Here is a 19,029-nt window from a genome sequence, read left to right as displayed (position 1 = left end):
ATAATCACAGTAGTTGTCGAGGGTGCAGCAAGTCAGCAACTCAGGAGTAAATGTCAGTTGGCTTTTCATAGCCGATCATTAAGAGTATCTCTACCGCTCCTGCTGTCTCTAGAGAGTTGAAAACAGCAGGTCTGGGACAAGTAGCACGTCCGGTGAACAGGTCAGGGTTCCATAGCCGCAGGCAGAACAGTTGAAACTGGAGCAGCAGCACGGCCAGGTGGACTGGGGACAGCAAGGAGTCATCAGGCCAGGTAGTCCTGAGGCATGGTCCTAGGGCTCAGGTCCTCCAAGAGAGAGAAAGAAATAATTAGAGAGAGCATACTTAAATTCACACAGGACATCGGATAAGACAGGAGAAATACTCCAGATATAACAGACTGACCCTAGCCCCCCGACACATAAACTATTACAGCATAAATACTGGAGGCTGAGACAAGAGGGGTCGGGAGACACTGTGGCCCCATCCAACGATACCCCCGGACAGGGCCAAACAGGAAGGATATAACCCCACCCACTTTGCCAAAGCACAACCCCCACACCACTAGAGGGATATCTTCAACCACCAACTTACCATCCTGAGACAAGGCCGAGTATAGCCCACAAAGATCTCTGCCACGGCACAACCCAAGGGGGGGCGCCAACCCAGACAGGAAGATAACATCATGAAAGAGCACCAGCAGTCAAGTGACGCACCCCTCCTAGGGACGGCATGAAAGAGCACCAGTAAGCCAGTGACTCAGCCCCTGTAATAGGGTTAGAGGCAGAGAATCCCAGTGGAGAGAGGGGAACCGGCCAGGCAGAGACAGCAAGGGCGGTTCGTTGCTCCAGAGCCTTTCCGTTCACCTTCACACTCCTGGGCCAGACTACACTCAATCATAGGACCTACTGAAGAGATAAGTCTTCAGTAAAGACTTAAAGGTTGAGACCGAGTCTGCGTCTGACACATGGGTAGGCAGACCATTCCATAAAAATGGAGCTCTATAGGAGAAAGCCCTGCCTCCCGCTGTTTGCTTAGAAATTCTAGGGACAATAAGGAGGCCTGCGTCTTGTGACCGTAGCGTACGTGTAGGTATGTACGGCAGGACCAAATCGGAGAGATAGGTAGGAGCAAGCCCATGTGATGCTTTGTAGGTCAGCAGTAAAACCTTGAAATCAGCCCCTTGCCTTAACAGGAAGCCAGTGTAGAGAGGCTAACACTGGAGTAATGTGATCACATTGTTTGGTTCTAGTCAGGATTCTAGCAGCCGTGTTTAGCACTAACTGAAGTTTATTTAGTACTTTATCCGGGTAGCATTGCAGTAGTCTAACCTAGAAGTGACAAAAACATGGATTAAGTTTTCTGCATCATTTTTGGACAGAAATGTTCTGATTTTTGCGATGTTTCGTAGATGGAACAAAGCTGTCCTTGAAACAGTCTTGATATGTTCGTCAAAAGAGAGATCAGGGTCAAGAGTAACGCCGAGGTCCTTCACAGTTTTATTTGAGACGACTTTACAACCATCAAGATGAATTGTCAGATTTAACAGAAGATCTCTTTGTTTCTTGGGACCTAGAACAAGCATCTCTGTTTTGTCCGAGTTTAAAAGTAGAAAGTTTTCAGCCATCCACTTCCTTATGTCTGAAACACAGGCTTCTAGCGAGGGCAATTTTGGGGCTTCACCATGTTTCATTGAAATGTACAGCTGTGTGTCATCCGCATAGCAGTGAAAGTTAACATTATGTTTTCGAATAACATCACCAAGAGGTAAAATATATAGTGAAAACAAGGAACACCGAATTTTACAGTTGATTTGTCAGAGGACAAACCATCCACAGAAACAAACTGATATCTTTCCGACAGATAAGATCTAAACCAGGCCAGAACTTGTCCTTGTAGACCAATTTGGGTTTCCAATCTCTCCAAAAGAATGTGGTGATCGATGGTATCAAAAGATGCACTAAGGTCTAGTCGCACGAGGACAGATGCAGAGCCTTGGTCTGACGCCATTAAAAGGTCATTTACCACCTTCACAAGTGCAGTCTCAGTGCTATGGTGGGGTCTAAAACCAGACTGAAGCATTTCGTATACATTGTTTGTCTTCAGGAAGAGCAGTGAGTTGCTGCACAACAGCTTTTTCTAAAAGTTTTGAGAGGAATGGAAGATTCGATATAGGCCGATAGTTTTTTATATTTTCTGAGTCGAGGTTTGGCTTTTTCAAGAGAGGCTTTATTACTGCCACTTTTAGTGAGTTTGGTACACATCCGGTGGATAGAGAGCCATTTATTATGTTCAACATAGGAGGGCCGAGCACAGGAAGCAGCTCTTTCAGTAGTTTAGTTGGGATAGGGTCCAGTATGCAGCTTGAAGGTTTAGAGGCCATGACAATTTTCATCAATATGTCAAGAGATACAGGATTAAAAAACTTGAGTGTCTCCCTTGATCCCAGGTCCTGGCAGTGTTGTGCAGACTCAGGACCACTGAGCTTTGGAGAAATACTCAGATTTAAAGAGGAGTCCATATTTAGCTTTCTAATTATCATGAGCTTTTCGTTAAAGAAGTTCATGAATTTATCACTGCTGAAGTGAAAGCCATCCTCTCTTGGGGAATGCTGCTTTTTAATTAGCTTTGCGACAGTATCAAAAATACATTTTGGATTGTTCTTATTTTCCTCAATGAAGTTGGAAAAATAGGATGATCGAGCAGGAGTGAGGGCTCTTCGATACTGCACGGTACTGTCTTTCCAAGCTAGTCGGGAAGACTTCCAGTTTGGTGGAGCGCCATTTCCGTTCCAATTTTCTGGAAGCTTGCTTCAGAGCTCGGGTATTTTCTGTATACCAGGGAGCTAGTTTCTTATGACAAATGTCTTTTGTTTTTTCACTGCTGTCAACTAGCTAGGTAGTCACATCATTCAGCTAGCTAGGTAGCCATAGCAGTCAACTAGCTAGGTAGCCACAGCTGTCAACTAGCTAGGTAACCACAGCATTCAGCTAGCTAGGTAGCGGTGTAGCTTTCTAGCACAGTCACTTATTTGTTTGTAAACAATGAACAAGCTAGTTAGCTAGGTAGCTACCACATGTTCTTGTCAGACTGTCAACGGAGTAGCTAGCGAGCATCAAGATATGCCAAATAACAATCTAAAAACCAAACAGACACAAGTAACATGGCCAGCAATCCGATTTGTATCTGATTTCAAATCACCTTCGAAGGTAGTTTGAAATATTTGATTCAATGTGTTTTTTTGGCTGTCCAGACTGCAGGGAAAAGAACAGATACGAATCGGACGTTTATAAAAAATAATATTTCAGTCACTTCAAACTGCCAGTGTGCACAAGGCTTGATAGGCTTTACGCATATGGCGGCCATTGCCCATTGACTCACGTTTGTTTACACAATAACCGTCTAAGGTATAATTGTTTTCCTGTGAATAAGGTCAATGCCAGGGGTGTTGAACACACTTCCTGGTGGGCCGTGTGTCTGCGTCATGGTTTTGTCATGTCCTTTTAATGTGTGTCCAGTTAAGACGTAGACAACCATGTGAGGGGAGTTCAGAACCATTTAATTACCTTCATTGAATAATCAAGCACAAGGGAGGAGCGAAAACCATCCCATACTCAACTCTGCCCTCCAGGAAGTGAGTTTTACACAGCCCTCCAGGAAGTGAGTTTTACACAGCCCTCCAGGAAGTGAGTTTTACACAGCTCTCCAGGAAGTGAGTTTTACACAGCTCTCCAGGAAGTGAGTTTTACACAGCTCTCCAGGAAGTGAGTTTGACTCTGCTCTCCAGGAAGTGAGTTTGACTCTGCCCTCCAGGAAGTGAGTTTGACTCTGCTCTCCAGGAAGTGAGTTTGACTCTGCCCTCCAGGAAGTGAGTTTGACTCTGCCCTCCAGGAAGTGAGTTTTACACAGCTCTCCAGGAAGTGAGTTTTACACAGCCATCCAGGAAGTGAGTTTGACTCTGGCCTCCAGGAAGTGAGTTTGACTCTGCCATCCAGGAAGTGAGTTTTACACAGCCCTCCAGGAAGTGAGTTTTACACAGCCCTCAAGGAAGTGAGTTTTACACAGCCCTCCAGGAAGTGAGTTTTACACAGCCCTCCAGGAAGTGAGTTTTATACAGCCATCCAGGAAGTGAGTTTTACACAGCCATCCAGGAAGTGAGATTTACAAAGCCATCCAGGAAGTGAGTTTTACACAGCCCTCCAGGAAGTGAGTTTTACACAGCCATCCAGGAAGTGAGTTTTACACAGCCATCTTGCAAGTGAGTTTTTCACAGCCCTCCAGTAAGTGAGTTTTACTCAGCTCTCCGGGAAGTGAGTTTTACACAGCTCTCCAGGAAGTGAGTTTGACTCTGCCCTCCAGGAAGTGAGTTTTACACAGCCATCCAGGAAGTGAGTTTTACACAGCCCTCCAGGAAGTGAGTTTTACACAGCCCTCCAGGGAGTGAGTTTTACACAGCTCTCCAGGAAGTGAGTTTGACTCTGCCCCCCAGGAAGTGAGTTTGACTCTGCCCTCCAGGAAGTGAGTTTGACTCTGCCCTCCAGGAAGTGAGTTTGACTCTGCCCTCCAGGAAGTGAGTTTGACTCTGCCCTCCAGGAAGTGAGTTTGACTCTGCCCTCCAGGAAGTGAGTTTGACTCTTCCCTCCAGGAAGTGAGTTTGACTCTGCCCTCCAGGAAGTGAGTTTGACTCTGCCCTCCAGGAAGTGAGTTTGACTCTGCCTTCCAGGAAGTGAGTTTGACTCTGCCCTCCAGGAAGTGAGTTTGACTCTGCCTTCCAGGAAGTGAGTTTGACTCTGCCCTCCAGGAAGTGAGTTTGACTCTGCCTTCCAGGAAGTGAGTTTGACTCTGCCCTCCAGGAAGTGAGTTTGACTCTGCCGGTGTGGGTTGAGGATGTTTTGCCTTCTAAAACTGTTTTCCCTTTCTGACCAGAGTTCCTTTGGTTCCTCTTAAATGATCTCTCTTGTTTTCCGCTGTCTCTCTGTTTTCTTCCTGTTGTCTCTCTGTTTTCTTCCTGTTGTCTCTCTGTTTTCTTCCTGTTGTCTCTCTGTTTTCTTCCTGTTGTCTCTCTGTTTTCTTCCTGTTGTCTCTCTGTTTTCTTCCTGTTGTCTCTCTGTTTTCTTCCTGTTGTCTCTCTGTTTTCTTCCTGTTGTCTCTCTGTTTTCTTCCTGTTGTCTCTCTGTTTTCTTCCTGTTGTCTCTCTGTTTATCCTGTTGTCTCTCTGTTTTCTTCCTGTTGTCTCTCTGTTTTCTTCCTGTTGTCTCTCTGTTTTCTTCCTGTTGTCTCTCTGTTTTCTTCCTGTTGTCTCTCTGTTTTCTTCCTGTTGTCTCTCTGTTTTCTTCCTGTTGTCTCTCTGTTTTCTTCCTGTTGTCTCTCTGTTTTTCCTGTCCCTTTATCATTTTATAAACCTCCTATGACCTATTTATGACCTTTCTCTGACCTTTCTTTGTTCTCCTTCTCTCTTCCCTCGCTCCATGTCTCCTGATTCCTCCTCCTCGATTATTTTCTTTTCTTTGCCTCTTCCACGTGCCTCTCTCGCTCTCTCGCTCTCTCTTTCCCACTGTTTTCCGGCCGGCCAGCGAAGGGAAGATTGTGGTTCTGTCTTTGGCTATTGGTTTGGCTGAGCAAGATGACTTTGCCAATATCCCTGATCCAATCACCTCCATGCAGGAAGCACCACCAGCCAATCAGGAAGCACTTCCTCCTCCACCTGACAAGAGGTACCAGTCACAGTGTGAGAGAGCAGTGTGTGTGTGAGAGAGAGAGGTGTGTGTGTGTGTGTGTGTGTGTGTGTGTGTGTGTGTGTGTGTGTGTGTGTGTGTGTGTGTGTGTGTGTGTGTGTGGTTGTGTGGTTGTGTGGTTGTGTGGTTGTGTGGTTGTGTGGTTGTGTGGTTGTGTGGTTGTGTGGTTGTGTGGTTGTGTGGTTGTGTGGTTGTGTGGTTGTGTGTGTGTGTGTGTGTGTGTGTCTGTGAGAGAGAGGTGTGTGTGTGCCTGCCTGCCTCGGTGTGAAAGAGAGAGGTGTGTTTGTGTATGAGATTTATAACAGAGAGCTGTGTGTGTATAAGAGAGAGGTGTGTGTGTGCGCACGTGCATGCGTGCGTGAGTATGCGCCCGTGTGTGTGTAGGAGAGAGAGAATTGGGGCGGAAATGAAATTACATTTACTATTTGGGTGTGAGAGAGACAAGGACAGATAGCAGGTCTGTTATTACTGATGTGTCATTACAGTAGGTATAGATGGTCTGTTATTACTGATGTGTCATTACAGTAGGTATAGATGGTAGATAGTTGGTCTGTTATTACTTGTCATTACAGTAGGTATAGTTGAGTATGTTGGTTTCTACATTCAGGTCACCGATGATACAAGTCAGTATTCAACGTCCAATGATGTCTGAGGCCGTCGGGAGAGGATGTGTAAACCGGCCACTTGGGGCAACAGGAAGCACTGTTACCTTCCAGTAGGTTTAGGTTGTGGACGGGGATGGGGACAGAGACGGGGATGGGGACAGAGACGGGGTAGGGGACGGAGACGGGGTAGGGGACAGGGAAGGGGACGGAGACGGGGTAGGGGACAGGGAAGGGGACGTGGAGAGGGTAGGGGACAGGGAAGGGGAAAGGGACGGAGACGGGGTAGGGGACAGGGAAGGGGACGGAGACGAGGAAGGGGAAGGGGACGGGAAGAGGACGGGGACGGAGACGGGGAAGAGGACGGGGACGGGGACGGAGACGGGGTAGGGGAAGGGGACGGAGACGGGGAAGAGGACGGGGACGGAGACGAGGAAGGGGAAGGGGACAGAGACGGGGTAGGGGACATGGAAAGGGACGAGGAAGGGGACGGGGTAGAGGACAGGGAAGGGGAATGTGCCTCTGATTCCAATAGATGCAAGTTTGAATCCAGAAAGTTGGTCTTGATCTTTTAAGCCTTTATCCCAAATCTTAACCTTAGAAATTCAGAGTTAATGCCTTAACTTAACCTTAAACACTTTGACATTAGACTTTGAAATGTTACATTTGAGAAACGTGGTTGAAGATGGATTCTGACGTGAGACTGTGAGAGCTAGTTGGGTTTCCAACCAAGGCTGTCTCCTGAATGAACCAATCTCGAGGTCTTGTCTTGACATTACAGACTTTATGAGGTTTCATTGTGAGACCTTGTGAGAGCAAATTACAATGAGATGACTGATAAAACAGTCAGTCAAGGAGACCACAGCAGGACAATGAGATGACTGATATAACAGCCAGTCAAGGAGACCACAGCAGGACAATGAGATGACTGATATAACAGCCAGTCAAGGAGACCACAGCAGGACAATGAGATGACTGATAAAACAGCCAGTCAGGAGACCACAAGGACAATGAGATGACTGATAAAACAGCCAGTCAGGAGACCACAGCAGGACAATGAGATGACTGATAAAACAGTCAGTCAAGGAGACCACAGCAGGACAATGAGATGACTGATAAAACAGCCAGTCAGGAGACCACAAGGACAATGAGATGACTGATAAAACAGCCAGTCAGGAGACCACAAGGACAATGAGATGACTGATAAAACAGCCAATCAGGAGACTACAAGGACAATGGGATGACTGATAAAACAGGTAGTCAGGAGACCACAGCAGGACAATGAGATGACTGATAAAACAGCCAGTCAGGAGACCACAAGGACAATGAGATGACTGATAAAACAGCCAGTCAGGAGACCACAGCAGGACAATGAGATGACTGATAAAACAGTCAGTCAGGAGACTACAAGGACAATGGGATGACTGATAAAACAGGTAGTCAGGAGACCACAGCAGGACAATGAGATGACTGATAAAACAGCCAGTCAGGAGACCACAAGGACAATGAGATGACTGATAAAACAGCCAGTCAGGAGACCACAGCAGGACAATGAGATGACTGATAAAACAGTCAGTCAGGAGACCACAGCAGGACAATGAGATGACTGATAAATCAGCCAGTCAGGAGACCACAAGGACAATGAGATGACTGATAAAACAGTCAGCCAGTCAGGAGACCACAAGGACAATGAGATGACTGATAAATCAGCCAGTCAAGAGACCACAGCAGGACAATGAGATGACTGATAAAACAGTTAGTCAAGTGAATAAGGGAGAAGATGTAACAGGTTAATAGAGCAATACAAATGTAGTACTAACGCAGTAGTAAAGCAGTAATAAAGCAGTACTAACGCAGTAGTAAAGCAGTAATAAAGCAGTAATAAAGCAGTAATAAAGCAGTACTCAGCAGTACTAACGTAGTAGTAAAGCAGTACAAATGTAGTACTAACGCAGTAGTAAAGCAGTACTAAGCAGTACTAATGTAGTACTAACACAGTAATAAAGCAGTAATGAAGCAGTAATAAAGCAGTACTAACGCAGTAATAAAGCAGTACTAACACAGTAATAAAGCAGTACTAACGTAGTAGTAAAGCAGTAGTAAAGCAGTACAAATGTAGTACTAACGCAGTAGTAAAGCAGTACTAACGTAGTAGTAAAGCAGTAGTAAAGCAGTACAAATGTAGTACTAACGCAGTACTAAAGCAGTAGTAAAGCAGTAGTAAAGCAGTACTAATGCAGTACTAACGCTGTAGTAAAGCAGTAGTAAAGCAGTACTAACTCAGTACTAACGTAGTGCTAACGTAGTAGTAAAGCAGTACTAAAGCAGTACTAATGCAGTACTAAAGCAGTAGTACAGCAGTACTAACGCAGTAGTAAAGCAGTAGTAAAGCAGTACTAACGCAGTAGTAAAGCAGTAGTAAAGCAGTACTAACGCAGTAGTAAAGCAGTAGTAGAGCAGTACTAACGCAGTACTAACGCAGTAGTGAAGCAGTACTAACGCAGTAGTAAAGCAGTAGTAGAGCAGTACTAAAGCAGTAGTAAAGCAGTAGTAAAGCAGTACTAATGCAGTAGTAAAGCAGTACTAACGCAGTAGTAAAGCGGTAGTAAAGCAGTACTAACTCAGTACTAACGTAGTGCTAACGTAGTAGTAAAGCAGTACTAAAGCAGTACTAATGCAGTACTAAAGCAGTAGTACAGCAGTACTAACGCAGTAGTAAAGCAGTAGTAAAGCAGTACTAACGCAGTAGTAAAGCAGTAGTAAAGCAGTACTAATGCAGTAGTAAAGCAGTAGTAGAGCAGTACTAACGCAGTACTAACGCAGTAGTGAAGCAGTACTAACGCAGTAGTAAAGCAGTAGTAGAGCAGTACTAATGCAGTACTAACGCAGTATTAAAGCAGTAGTAAAGCAGTACTAACGTAGTGCTAACATAGTACTAAAGCAGTACTAACGTAGTACTAATGCAGTACTAACGCAGTAGTAAAGCAGTACTAACGCAGTACTAAAGCAGTACTAACTCAGTATGAACGTAGTGCTAACGTAGTAGTAAAGCAGTACTAAAGCAGTACTAAAGCAGTACTAAAGCAGTAGTAAAGCAGTACTAAAGCAGTAGTAAAGCAGTACTAACGCAGTAGTAAAGCAGTAGTACAGCAGTACTAATGCAGTAATAAAGCAGTAGTAAAGCAGTACTAACGCAGTACTAACGCAGTACTAACGCAGTACTAACGCAGTAGTAAAGCAGTACTAATGCAGTACTAATGCAGTAGTAAAGCAGTACTAACGCAGTAGTAAAGCAGTACTAACGTAGTACTAACGCAGTAGTAAAGCAGTACTAAAGCAGTACTAAAGCAGTACTAAAGCAGTAGTAAAGCAGTAGTAAATCAGTAGTAAAGCAGTAGTAAAGCAGTAGTAAAGCAGTACTAAAGCAGTAGTAAATCAGTAGTAAATCAGTAGTAAAGCAGTAGTAAAGCAGTAGTAAAGCAGTACTAAAGCAGTAGTAAATCAGTAGTAAAGCAGTAGTAAAGCAGTACTAAAGCAGTAGTAAAGCAGTAGTAAAGCAGTAGTAAAGCAGTACTAAAGCAGTAGTAGAGCAGTAGTAAAGCAGTAGTAAAGCAGTACTAATGCAGTACTAATGCAGTACTAATGCAGTACTAAAGCAGTAGTACAGCAGTAGTACAGCAGTAATAACACAGTACTAATGTAGTAGTAAAGCAGTACTAACGTAATAGTAAAGCAGTACTAAAGCAGTAGTAGAGCAGTAGTAAAGCAGTACTAAAGCAGTACTAATGCAGTACTAAAGCAGTACTAATGCAGTACTAAAGCAGTAGTAAAGCAGTAGTAAAGCAGTACTAAAGCAGTACTAATGCAGTACTAAAGCAGTACTAATGCAGTACTAAAGCAGTAGTAAAGCAGTACAAACGCAGTACTAACGTAGCGCTAACGTAGTAGTAAAGCAGTACTAAAGCAGTACTAATGCAGTACTAACGCAGTAGTAAAGCAGTACTAAAGCAGTAGTAAAGCAGTCCTAATGCAGTAGTAAAGCAGTACTAAAGCAGTAGTAAAGCAGTACTAATGCAGTAGTAAAGCAGTAGTAAAGCAGTACTAACTAAAGCAGTACTAACGTAGTACTAATGTAGTACTGACGCAGTACCAAAGCAGTAGTAAAGCAGTACTAATGCAGTAGTAAAGCAGTACTAACGCAGTACTAACGCAGTAGTAAAGCAGTAGTAAAGCAGTACTAACGTAGTAGTAAAGCAGTACAAACGCAGTACTAATGCAGTACTAATGCAGTAGTAAAGCAGTACAAACGCAGTACTAATGCAGTAGTAAAGCAGTAGTAGAGCAGTACTAACGCAGTACTAACGCAGTAGTAAAGCAGTACAAACGCAGTACTAACGCAGTAGTAAAGCAGTACAAACGCAGTACTAACGCAGTACTAATGTAGTAGTAAAGCAGTACAAACGCAGTACTAACTCAGTACTAATGCAGTAGTAAAGCAGTACTAACGTAGTACTAACGCAGTAGTAAAGCAGTACTAAAGCAGTACTAATGCAGTACTAATGCAGTACTAAAGCAGTAGTACAGCAGTACTAACTCAGTACTAATGTAGTGCTAACTTAGTACTAAAGCAGTACTAACGCAGTACTAATGCAGTACTAATGCAGTACTAACGCAGTAGTAAAGCAGTAGTAAAGCAGTACTAAAGCAGTACTAAAGCAGTAGTAAAGCAGTACTAATGCAGTAGTAAAGCAGTAGTAAAGCAGTAGTAAAGCAGTAGTAAAGCAGTACTAATGCAGTAGTAAAGCAGTAGTAAAGCAGTACTAACGTAGTACTAAAGCAGTACTAACGTAGTACCAATGTAGTACTAAAGCAGTAGTAAAGCAGTACTAATGCAGTAGTAAAGCAGTAGTAAAGCAGTAGTAATGCAGTACAAATGCAGTACAAATGCAGTACAAATGCAGTAGTAAAGCAGTACTAACGCAGTACTAACGCAGTACTAACGCAGTATTAACGCAGTACTAACGCAGTAGTAAAGCAGTACAAACGCAGTACTAACGCAGTACTAATGCAGTAGTAAAGCAGTACAAACGCAGTACTAACGCAGTACTAACGCAGTACTAACGCAGTACTAACGCAGTACTAACGCAGTACTAACGCAGTACTAACGCAGTAGTAAAGCAGTACTAACGCAGTAGTAAAGCAGTACAAACGCATTACTAATGCAGTACTAATGCAGTAGTAAAGCAGTACAAACACAGTACTAACGCAGTACTAATACAGTAGTAAAGCAGTACAAACGCAGTACTAACTCAGTACTAATGCAGTAGTAAAGCAGTACTAAAGCAGTACTAACATAGTACTAACACAGTAGTAAAGCAGTACTAAAGCAGTACTAATGCAGTACTAAAGCAGTAGTACAGCAGTACTAACTCAGTACTAATGCAGTAGTAAAGCAGTACAAACGCAGTACTAACTCAGTGCTAATGCAGTAGTAAAGCAGTACTAAAGCAGTACTAACGTAGTACTAACGCAGTAGTAAAGCAGTTCTAAAGCAGTACTAATGCAGTACTAAAGCAGTAGTAAAGCAGTACTAAAGCAGTAGTAAAGCAGTACTAATGCAGTAGTAAAGCAGTAGTAAAGCAGTACTAATGCAGTAGTAAAGCAGTAGTAAAGCAGTACTAACGTAGTACTAAAGCAGTACTAACGTAGTACTAATGTAGTACTAACGCAGTACTAAAGCAGTAGTAAAGCAGTACTAATGCAGTAGTAAAGCAGTAGTAAAGCAGTACTAATGCAGTACTAATGCAGTACTAATGCAGTATTAATGCAGTAGTAAAGCAGTACAAACGCAGTACTAACGCAGTACTAACGCAGTACTAACGCAGTACTAACGCAGTACTAACGCAGTACTAATGCAGTAGTAAAGCAGTACAAACGCAGTACTAACGCAGTACTAATGCAGTAGTAAAGCAGTACAAACGCAGTACTAACTCAGTACAAATGCAGTAGTAAAGCAGTACTAAAGCAGTACTAACGTAGTACTAACGTAGTAGTAAAGCAGTACTAAAGCAGTGCTAATGCAGTACTAATGCAGTAGTACAGCAGTACCTACTCAGTACTAACGCAGTAATAAAGCAGTACTAAAGCAGTGCTAATGCAGTACTAAAGCAGTAGTACAGCAGTACTAACGTAGTACTAACGCAGTAGTAAAGCAGTACTAAAGCAGTGCTAATGCAGTACTAAAGCAGTAGTACAGCAGTACTAACTCAGTACTAATGCAGTAGTAAAGCAGTACAAACGCAGTACTAACTCAGTGCTAATGCAGTAGTAAAGCAGTACTAAAGCAGTACTAATGCAGTACTAAAGCAGTAGTACAGCAGTACTAACTCAGTACTAATGCAGTAGTAAAGCAGTACAAACGCAGTACTAACTCAGTGCTAATGCAGTAGTAAAGCAGTACTAAAGCAGTACTAACGTAGTACTAACGCAGTAGTAAAGCAGTACTAAAGCAGTGCTAATGCAGTACTAAAGCAGTAGTACAGCAGTACTAACTCAGTACTAACGCAGTAGTAAAGCAGAGTAACCCTGGTGTTGTAGTTGTAAAGATGTAATGAGCTCATAACTCTTTATAGTGGGTCTGAAATAGCACCCTATTCACTATATAGTTCCCTTCTGTAAAGGGTCCTCTTTTCAAATGTAGTGCACTATATTGGGACTCGGGTGCGATTTAAGACACAGTCTAATGATCTGCCCTCCTGCGTTAGTGTTCTCCTCTTCTCCAGTATCTTCCTACATTCATCTCTCTTTCTTCTCTTCAGTCTCTCCTCTGCTCTCCCCCTTGGCATTTATTGGTTTTATCTCCCTTTTTATTTTATTTCTACCTCGACGTGTGTTCTGTATTATTTTATTTATTTTATTCCTCTCGTTTTATATCTCCTTCATTAGCTTCTTTTCTTCCATGCCTCCGGTGGCTGCTTCTCTGAGAGTCCCATCTCTTGTTCTCGGGTGCTCTCTCTCTCCCCCACCCTCTCTATCTCTCTCTCTCTCTCTCTCTCTCTCTCTCTTCTCTCTCCCCCACCCTCTCTATCTCGTTCTCTCTCGCTCTCTCTTCTCTCTCCCCCACCCTCTCTATCTCGCTCTCTCTCTCTTTCCCTCTCCCCACCCTCTCTATCTCACTCTCTCTTCTCTCTCCCCCACCCTCTCTATCTCGCTCTCTCTCTCTCTTTTTCTCTCTCCCCCACCCTCTCTATCTCGCTCCCTTTCTCTCTCCCCCACCCTCTCGCTCTCTTTCTCTCTCTTTCTCTCCCCCTCACCCTCTCTCTCTCCCCCTCACCCTCTCTCTCTCCCCCTCACCCTCTCTCTCCCCCCACCCTCTCTCTCTCTCCCCCCACCCTCTCTATCTCCCCCCACCCTCTCTCTCTCTCTCTCCATCGCTCCACATCGAGTTACCCAAAGTCTCCTCATTATCCAGAAACATGCTAGTCACTTACGTAACCACACTGCTGTAAATATAGCTTTTCCTGGACAGACAGGCAGACACCTCACATAACAAAGACAAGCTGCCCACATGTCTAAATATCTTTAAGGATTCCCAGACATCCAAGAGCTGACTGACTGTCTTTATCTGTTAGATCCCCCCTCTCTCCATTTCTCCCATACTGTAGGTTTTTCAGTTATTTTTGTAACTTATCTTCGGTAGCTCTTTGAGTGTAATGCATTTCGTATTGTACCACTCTGTGTGTCATGATAGGAACTGAAGTGTAGAGGACCACTCTGTGTGTCATGATAGGAACTGAACTACAGAGGACCACTCTGTGTGTCATGATAGGAACTGAACTACAGAGGACCACTCTGTGTGTCATGATAGGAACTGAACTACAGAGGACCACTCTGTGTGTCATGATAGGAACTGAACTACAGAGGACCACTCTGTGTGTCATGATAGGAACTGAACTACAGAGGACCACTCTGTGTGTCATGATAGGAACTGAACTACAGAGGACCACTCTGTGTGTCATGATAGGAACTGAACTACAGAGGACAACTATGTGTGTCATGATAGGAACTGAACTACAGAGGACCACTCTGTGTGTCATGATAGGAACTGAACTACAGAGGACCACTCTGTGTGTCATGATAGGAACTGAACTACAGAGGACCACTCTGTGTGTCATTATGGGAACTGAACTACAGAGGACCACTCTGTGTGTCATGATAGGAACTGAACTACAGAGGACCACTCTGTGTGTCATGATAGGAACTGAACTACAGAGGACCACTCTGTGTGTCATGATAGGAACTGAACTACAGAGGACCACTCTGTGTGTCATGATAGGAACTGAACTACAGAGGACCACTCTGTGTGTCATGATAGGAACTGAACTACAGAGGACCACTCTGTGTGTCATGATAGGAACTGAACTACAGAGGACCACTCTGTGTGTCATGATAGGAACTGAACTACAGAGGACCACTCTGTGTGTCATGATAGGAACTGAACTACAGAGGACCACTCTGTGTGTCATGATAGGAACTGAACTACAGAGGACCACTCTGTGTGTCATGATAGGAACTGAACTACAGAGGACAACTATGTGTGTCATGATAGGAACTGAACTACAGAGGACCACTCTGTGTGTCATGATAGGAACTGAACTACAGAGGACCACTCTGTGTGTCATGATAGGAACTGAACTACAGAGGACCACTCTGTGTGTCATGATAGGAACTGAACTACAGAGGACCACTTATCACACCGGCAGCTGTAGACGTGTCTGTGATTTATCACACCGGAAGCTGTAGACGTGTCTGTGATTTATCACACCGGCAGCTGTAGACCGTGTCTGTGATTTATCACACCGGAAGCTGTAGACCGTGTCTGTGATTTATCACACCGGAAGCTGTAGACGTTGTCTGTGATAAAATCCCAACTTCAGCTTCAATATTTTTGTAAATTGTTGAATATGAGAATGCTTGTGTTTAAGATGCGAACTCTTATTGGCTAATCTAAATTCCTAATTTTTAAGTTTTTTAACGTTCATGTTTAGGTTATAAACATGTCACATTTCATGTTTTTACAGTGTAGTTATAAATATATATATTTATTTGTAGCTTTATTTAACCAGGAAAAGCCCATTTAGACCCAGAGTCTCTTTTTCAAGGGAGACCTGGCCAAGAAGGCAGCAACAATCAAAACAATACATAATTAAAACATACAACAACATGATCCGGTCTAATTGCTAAGGGGCTAGTAGTATGACAGAGAACAAATTAACAAACAAAAACATTTAATACAAATATTGATTTTTTACGATTCTTTTTTTACAGGACAATCCCCTGTCCTCCCTTTTGGCATGATATCTCTGCTAGACCTTCTGGTACTGGTACTTCTGGTACTTCTGGTACTGGTACTTCTGGTACTTCTGGTACTTCTGGTACTTCTGCTACTTCTGCTACTTCTGCTACTTCTGGTACTGGTACTTCTGGTACTTCTGGTGCTTCTGGTACTTCTGGTACTGGTGCTTCCGCTACTTCTGGTACTTCTGGTACTGGTACTTCTGGTACTTCTGGTACTTCTGGTACTGGTACTTCTGGTACTTCTGGTACTTCTGGTACTTCTGCTACTTCTGCTACTTCTGGTACCGGTACCTCTGCTACTTCTGCTACTTCTGGTACTGGTGCTTCCGCTACTTCTGGTACTGGTACTTCTGGTACTTCTGGTACCGGTACCTCTGCCACTTCTGGTACTGGTACTTCCGCTACTTCTGGTACTGGTACTTCTGGTACCGGTACCTCTGCTACTTCTGGTACTGGTACTTCCGCTACTTCTGGTACTGGTACTTCTGGTTCTTCTGGTACTGGTTCCTCTGCTACTTCTGCTACTTCTGGTACTGGTACTTCTGGTACTTCTGGTACCGGTACCTCTGCTACTTCTGGTACTTCTGGTACCGGTACCCCCGCTACTTCTGGTACTTCCGCTACTTCTGGTACTTCCGCTACTTCTGGTACTTCTGGTTCTTCTGGTACTTCTGGTACTTCTGGTTCTTCTGGTACTTCTGGTACTTCCGCTACTTCTGGTACTGGTACTTCTGCTACTTCTGGTACTGGTACTTCTGGTACTGGTACTGGTACTTCTGCTACTTCTGGTACTTCCGCTACTTCTGGTACTTCCGCTACTTCTGGTACTTCTGGTTCTTCTGGTACTTCTGGTTCTTCTGGTACTTCTGGTTCTTCTGGTACTTCTGGTACTTCCGCTACTTCTGGTACTGGTACTTCTGCTACTTCTGGTATTTCCGCTACTTCTGGTACTGGTACTTCCGCTACATCTGGTACTGGTACTGGTACTTCTGGTACTTCTGGTACCTCTGCTACTTCTGGTACTTCTGGTACTTCTGGTACTTCTGGTACTGGTTCCTCTGCTACTTCTGGTACTTCTGGTACTTCTGGTACCGGTACCTCTGCTACTTCTGGTACTGGTACTTCTGGTACTTCCGCTACTTCCGCTACTTCTGGTACTGGTACTTCTGCTACTTCTGGTACTTCCGCTACTTCTGGTACTGGTACTTCTGCTACTGGTACTGGTACTTCTGCTACTTCTGGTACTGGTACTTCTGGTACTTCTGGTACTTCCGCTACTTCTGGTACTGGTACTTCTGGTACTTCCGCTACTTCCGCTACTTCTGGTACTTCCGCTACTTCTGGTACTTCCGCTACTTCTGGTACTGGTACTTCTGCTACTTCTGGTACTTCCGCTACTTCTGGTACTGGTACTTCTGGTACTTCCGCTACTTCTGGTACTGGTACTTCTGGTACTGGTACTGGTACTTCTGGTACTTCTGGTACTTCTGGTACTTCCGCTACTTCTGGTACTGGTACTTCTGGTACTTCCGCTACTTCCGCTACTTCTGGTACTTCCGCTACTTCTGGTACTTCCGCTACTTCTGGTACTGGTACTTCTGGTACTTCCGCTACTTCCGCTACTTCTGGTACTTCCGCTACTTCTGGTACTTCTGCTACTTCTGGTACTTCTGGTACTGGTACTTCTGGTACTGGCACTTCTGGTACTGGCACTTCTGGTACTGCTAATGGTAAAGGTGAGCAGGCTACAGAGGGAGTTTACCCAGAAGGCCTTTATACATGAACAAGTACCAATGTAGCCGACTGCACATAGAAAACAAGGTCCAAACCACCATTTGGTAGAAGGTGCAGTGGTGGGTGAGTGACTTGGCCTTAGTAACAAAGCTCAAGGATGCCTGATAAACAGAGCCCAGTCTATTTAACACAGAAGAGGATGCCTGATAAACAGAGGCCAGTCTATTTTACACGGAAAAGGATGCCTGATAAACAGAGGCCTTTCTATTTCACACAGAAGAGGATGCCTGATAAACAGAGCCCAGTCTATTTAACACAGAAGAGGATGCCTGATAAACAGAGGCCAGTCTATTTAACACAGAAGAGGATGCCTGATAAACAGAGCCCAGTCTATTTAACACAGAAGATAAATAAATCAACCATAATCAATTACAGAAAGAAAAGTGGCTTGAACTTGAGTCTTTCTAGCCTCAAACGGGAAGCAAGCCTTATTACAAAAATAAAAACCCAATTTCAGTATAACCTTCCTCACAAAATGATATATTTGAACTTTGAATGAAAGCTTGTCACCTAGCTATTTGTAGGATGACACTTTTTCAATAGATAAGCCACCAGATGTGACAATGCTAACCTTCACTGGCTGAAAGCGAGCTCCGGTAAAGGTCATGAATTTAGTTTTTTTGTAGATTCAAGACCAGTTTGAGACCATAAAGAGAGGCCTGCAGTGACTGAAAAAGGCAGCCTTGGAGCTCTTCAACAGCCCGAACCAGAGAAGGGATCACATGAATATATGACTGTATCGTCTGCATACAGATGCACCTTGGTATGGTTACATCCCATTTCCCAAGTCTTTAAATACACATTTAGAATTGCACAGGAGCTAAAATAGAACCCTGGGGCACACCTCTAGTTATCTCAAGGAAGCTAGACTTGTGATTCTCAGCATGGACAAAGTGTGTTCTGTCAGCCAATTGACAACCCCTTCACTGAGACCAATATTACTGAGTCTGGCTAGAAACAGTTTGTGGTCAATTTAAGGTGCTGTGCCCCGACCTAAAGCCAGACTGGACCCCACTCAGGATGTTGTTTTTGAGTAGGAACTTTTTTTTTGTAGCTGAGAGTTCACAAGGGATTGAAAGACTGGCCAGGATATGGAGCTGGGAAATTGGGGGATAGTTATTTCAACCCTTTAGTAGGAGGGGAACATAATTATCATTTCCCACATTTTGGATATAGAATTGGACAAGAGGTTTAGGTTAAAAGAATGTGAGCCAAAGGCTCGGCGATAATACCAGCTGCTGTCTTTAAAAGGTATGGATGATGTCTGGGCCTGCAGACTTTTTAGGGTCTATGTCTTTAAGAGCATAAGAAAGGCTGACAGTTAAAAGGGTTCCTACGAGGGCCTGTATCAGAGCTTTCTGAAACCGAGCTTACATTAGAGGCCTGTGCACCCACCATTATCCAAAAACTGAAGCAGCATATATGAAGTGCTTGTTAAAAAGAAAAATACAATACCAGCTGTGTCCTTCACTTCATTAGGATCCATCAGTAGATGGTGAGGAAGGCCAGAGGGCACATTAGAACACTGATTTGATTAGCTTCCAGAACTTGGTAGGGTTGTTTA

General features: G+C 43.9%; 2 protein-coding genes across 2 annotated transcripts in view; one reads left to right on the top strand and one right to left on the bottom strand.

Moving 5' to 3' along the window:
* Window positions 1–3,463, bottom strand: part of myrf (myelin regulatory factor) — a 96,990-nt gene extending 93,527 nt beyond the window's left edge. The window contains exon 1 of the mRNA XM_055935034.1: window positions 3,436–3,463. Within this exon, the coding sequence (XP_055791009.1) occupies window positions 3,436–3,463 (28 nt within the window). The remainder of the gene's footprint in view (window positions 1–3,435) is intronic.
* A 1,965-nt stretch (window positions 3,464–5,428) lies between these two features.
* Window positions 5,429–19,029, top strand: part of LOC129861870 (synaptotagmin-7-like) — a gene marked incomplete at its 5' end in the record, with an annotated part of 112,520 nt that continues 98,919 nt past the window's right edge. Inside the window, one exon of the mRNA XM_055933030.1 lies at window positions 5,429–5,691. Within this exon, the coding sequence (XP_055789005.1) occupies window positions 5,429–5,691 (263 nt within the window). The remainder of the gene's footprint in view (window positions 5,692–19,029) is intronic.

The sequence above is a fragment of the Salvelinus fontinalis genome, chromosome 9 (genome assembly GCF_029448725.1).
Source record: "Salvelinus fontinalis isolate EN_2023a chromosome 9, ASM2944872v1, whole genome shotgun sequence".
NCBI classification, from domain to species: domain Eukaryota; kingdom Metazoa; phylum Chordata; class Actinopteri; order Salmoniformes; family Salmonidae; genus Salvelinus; species Salvelinus fontinalis.
Note: the sequence above shows the minus strand (reverse complement) of the source record. Positions and strands in the feature narration are given on the sequence as shown.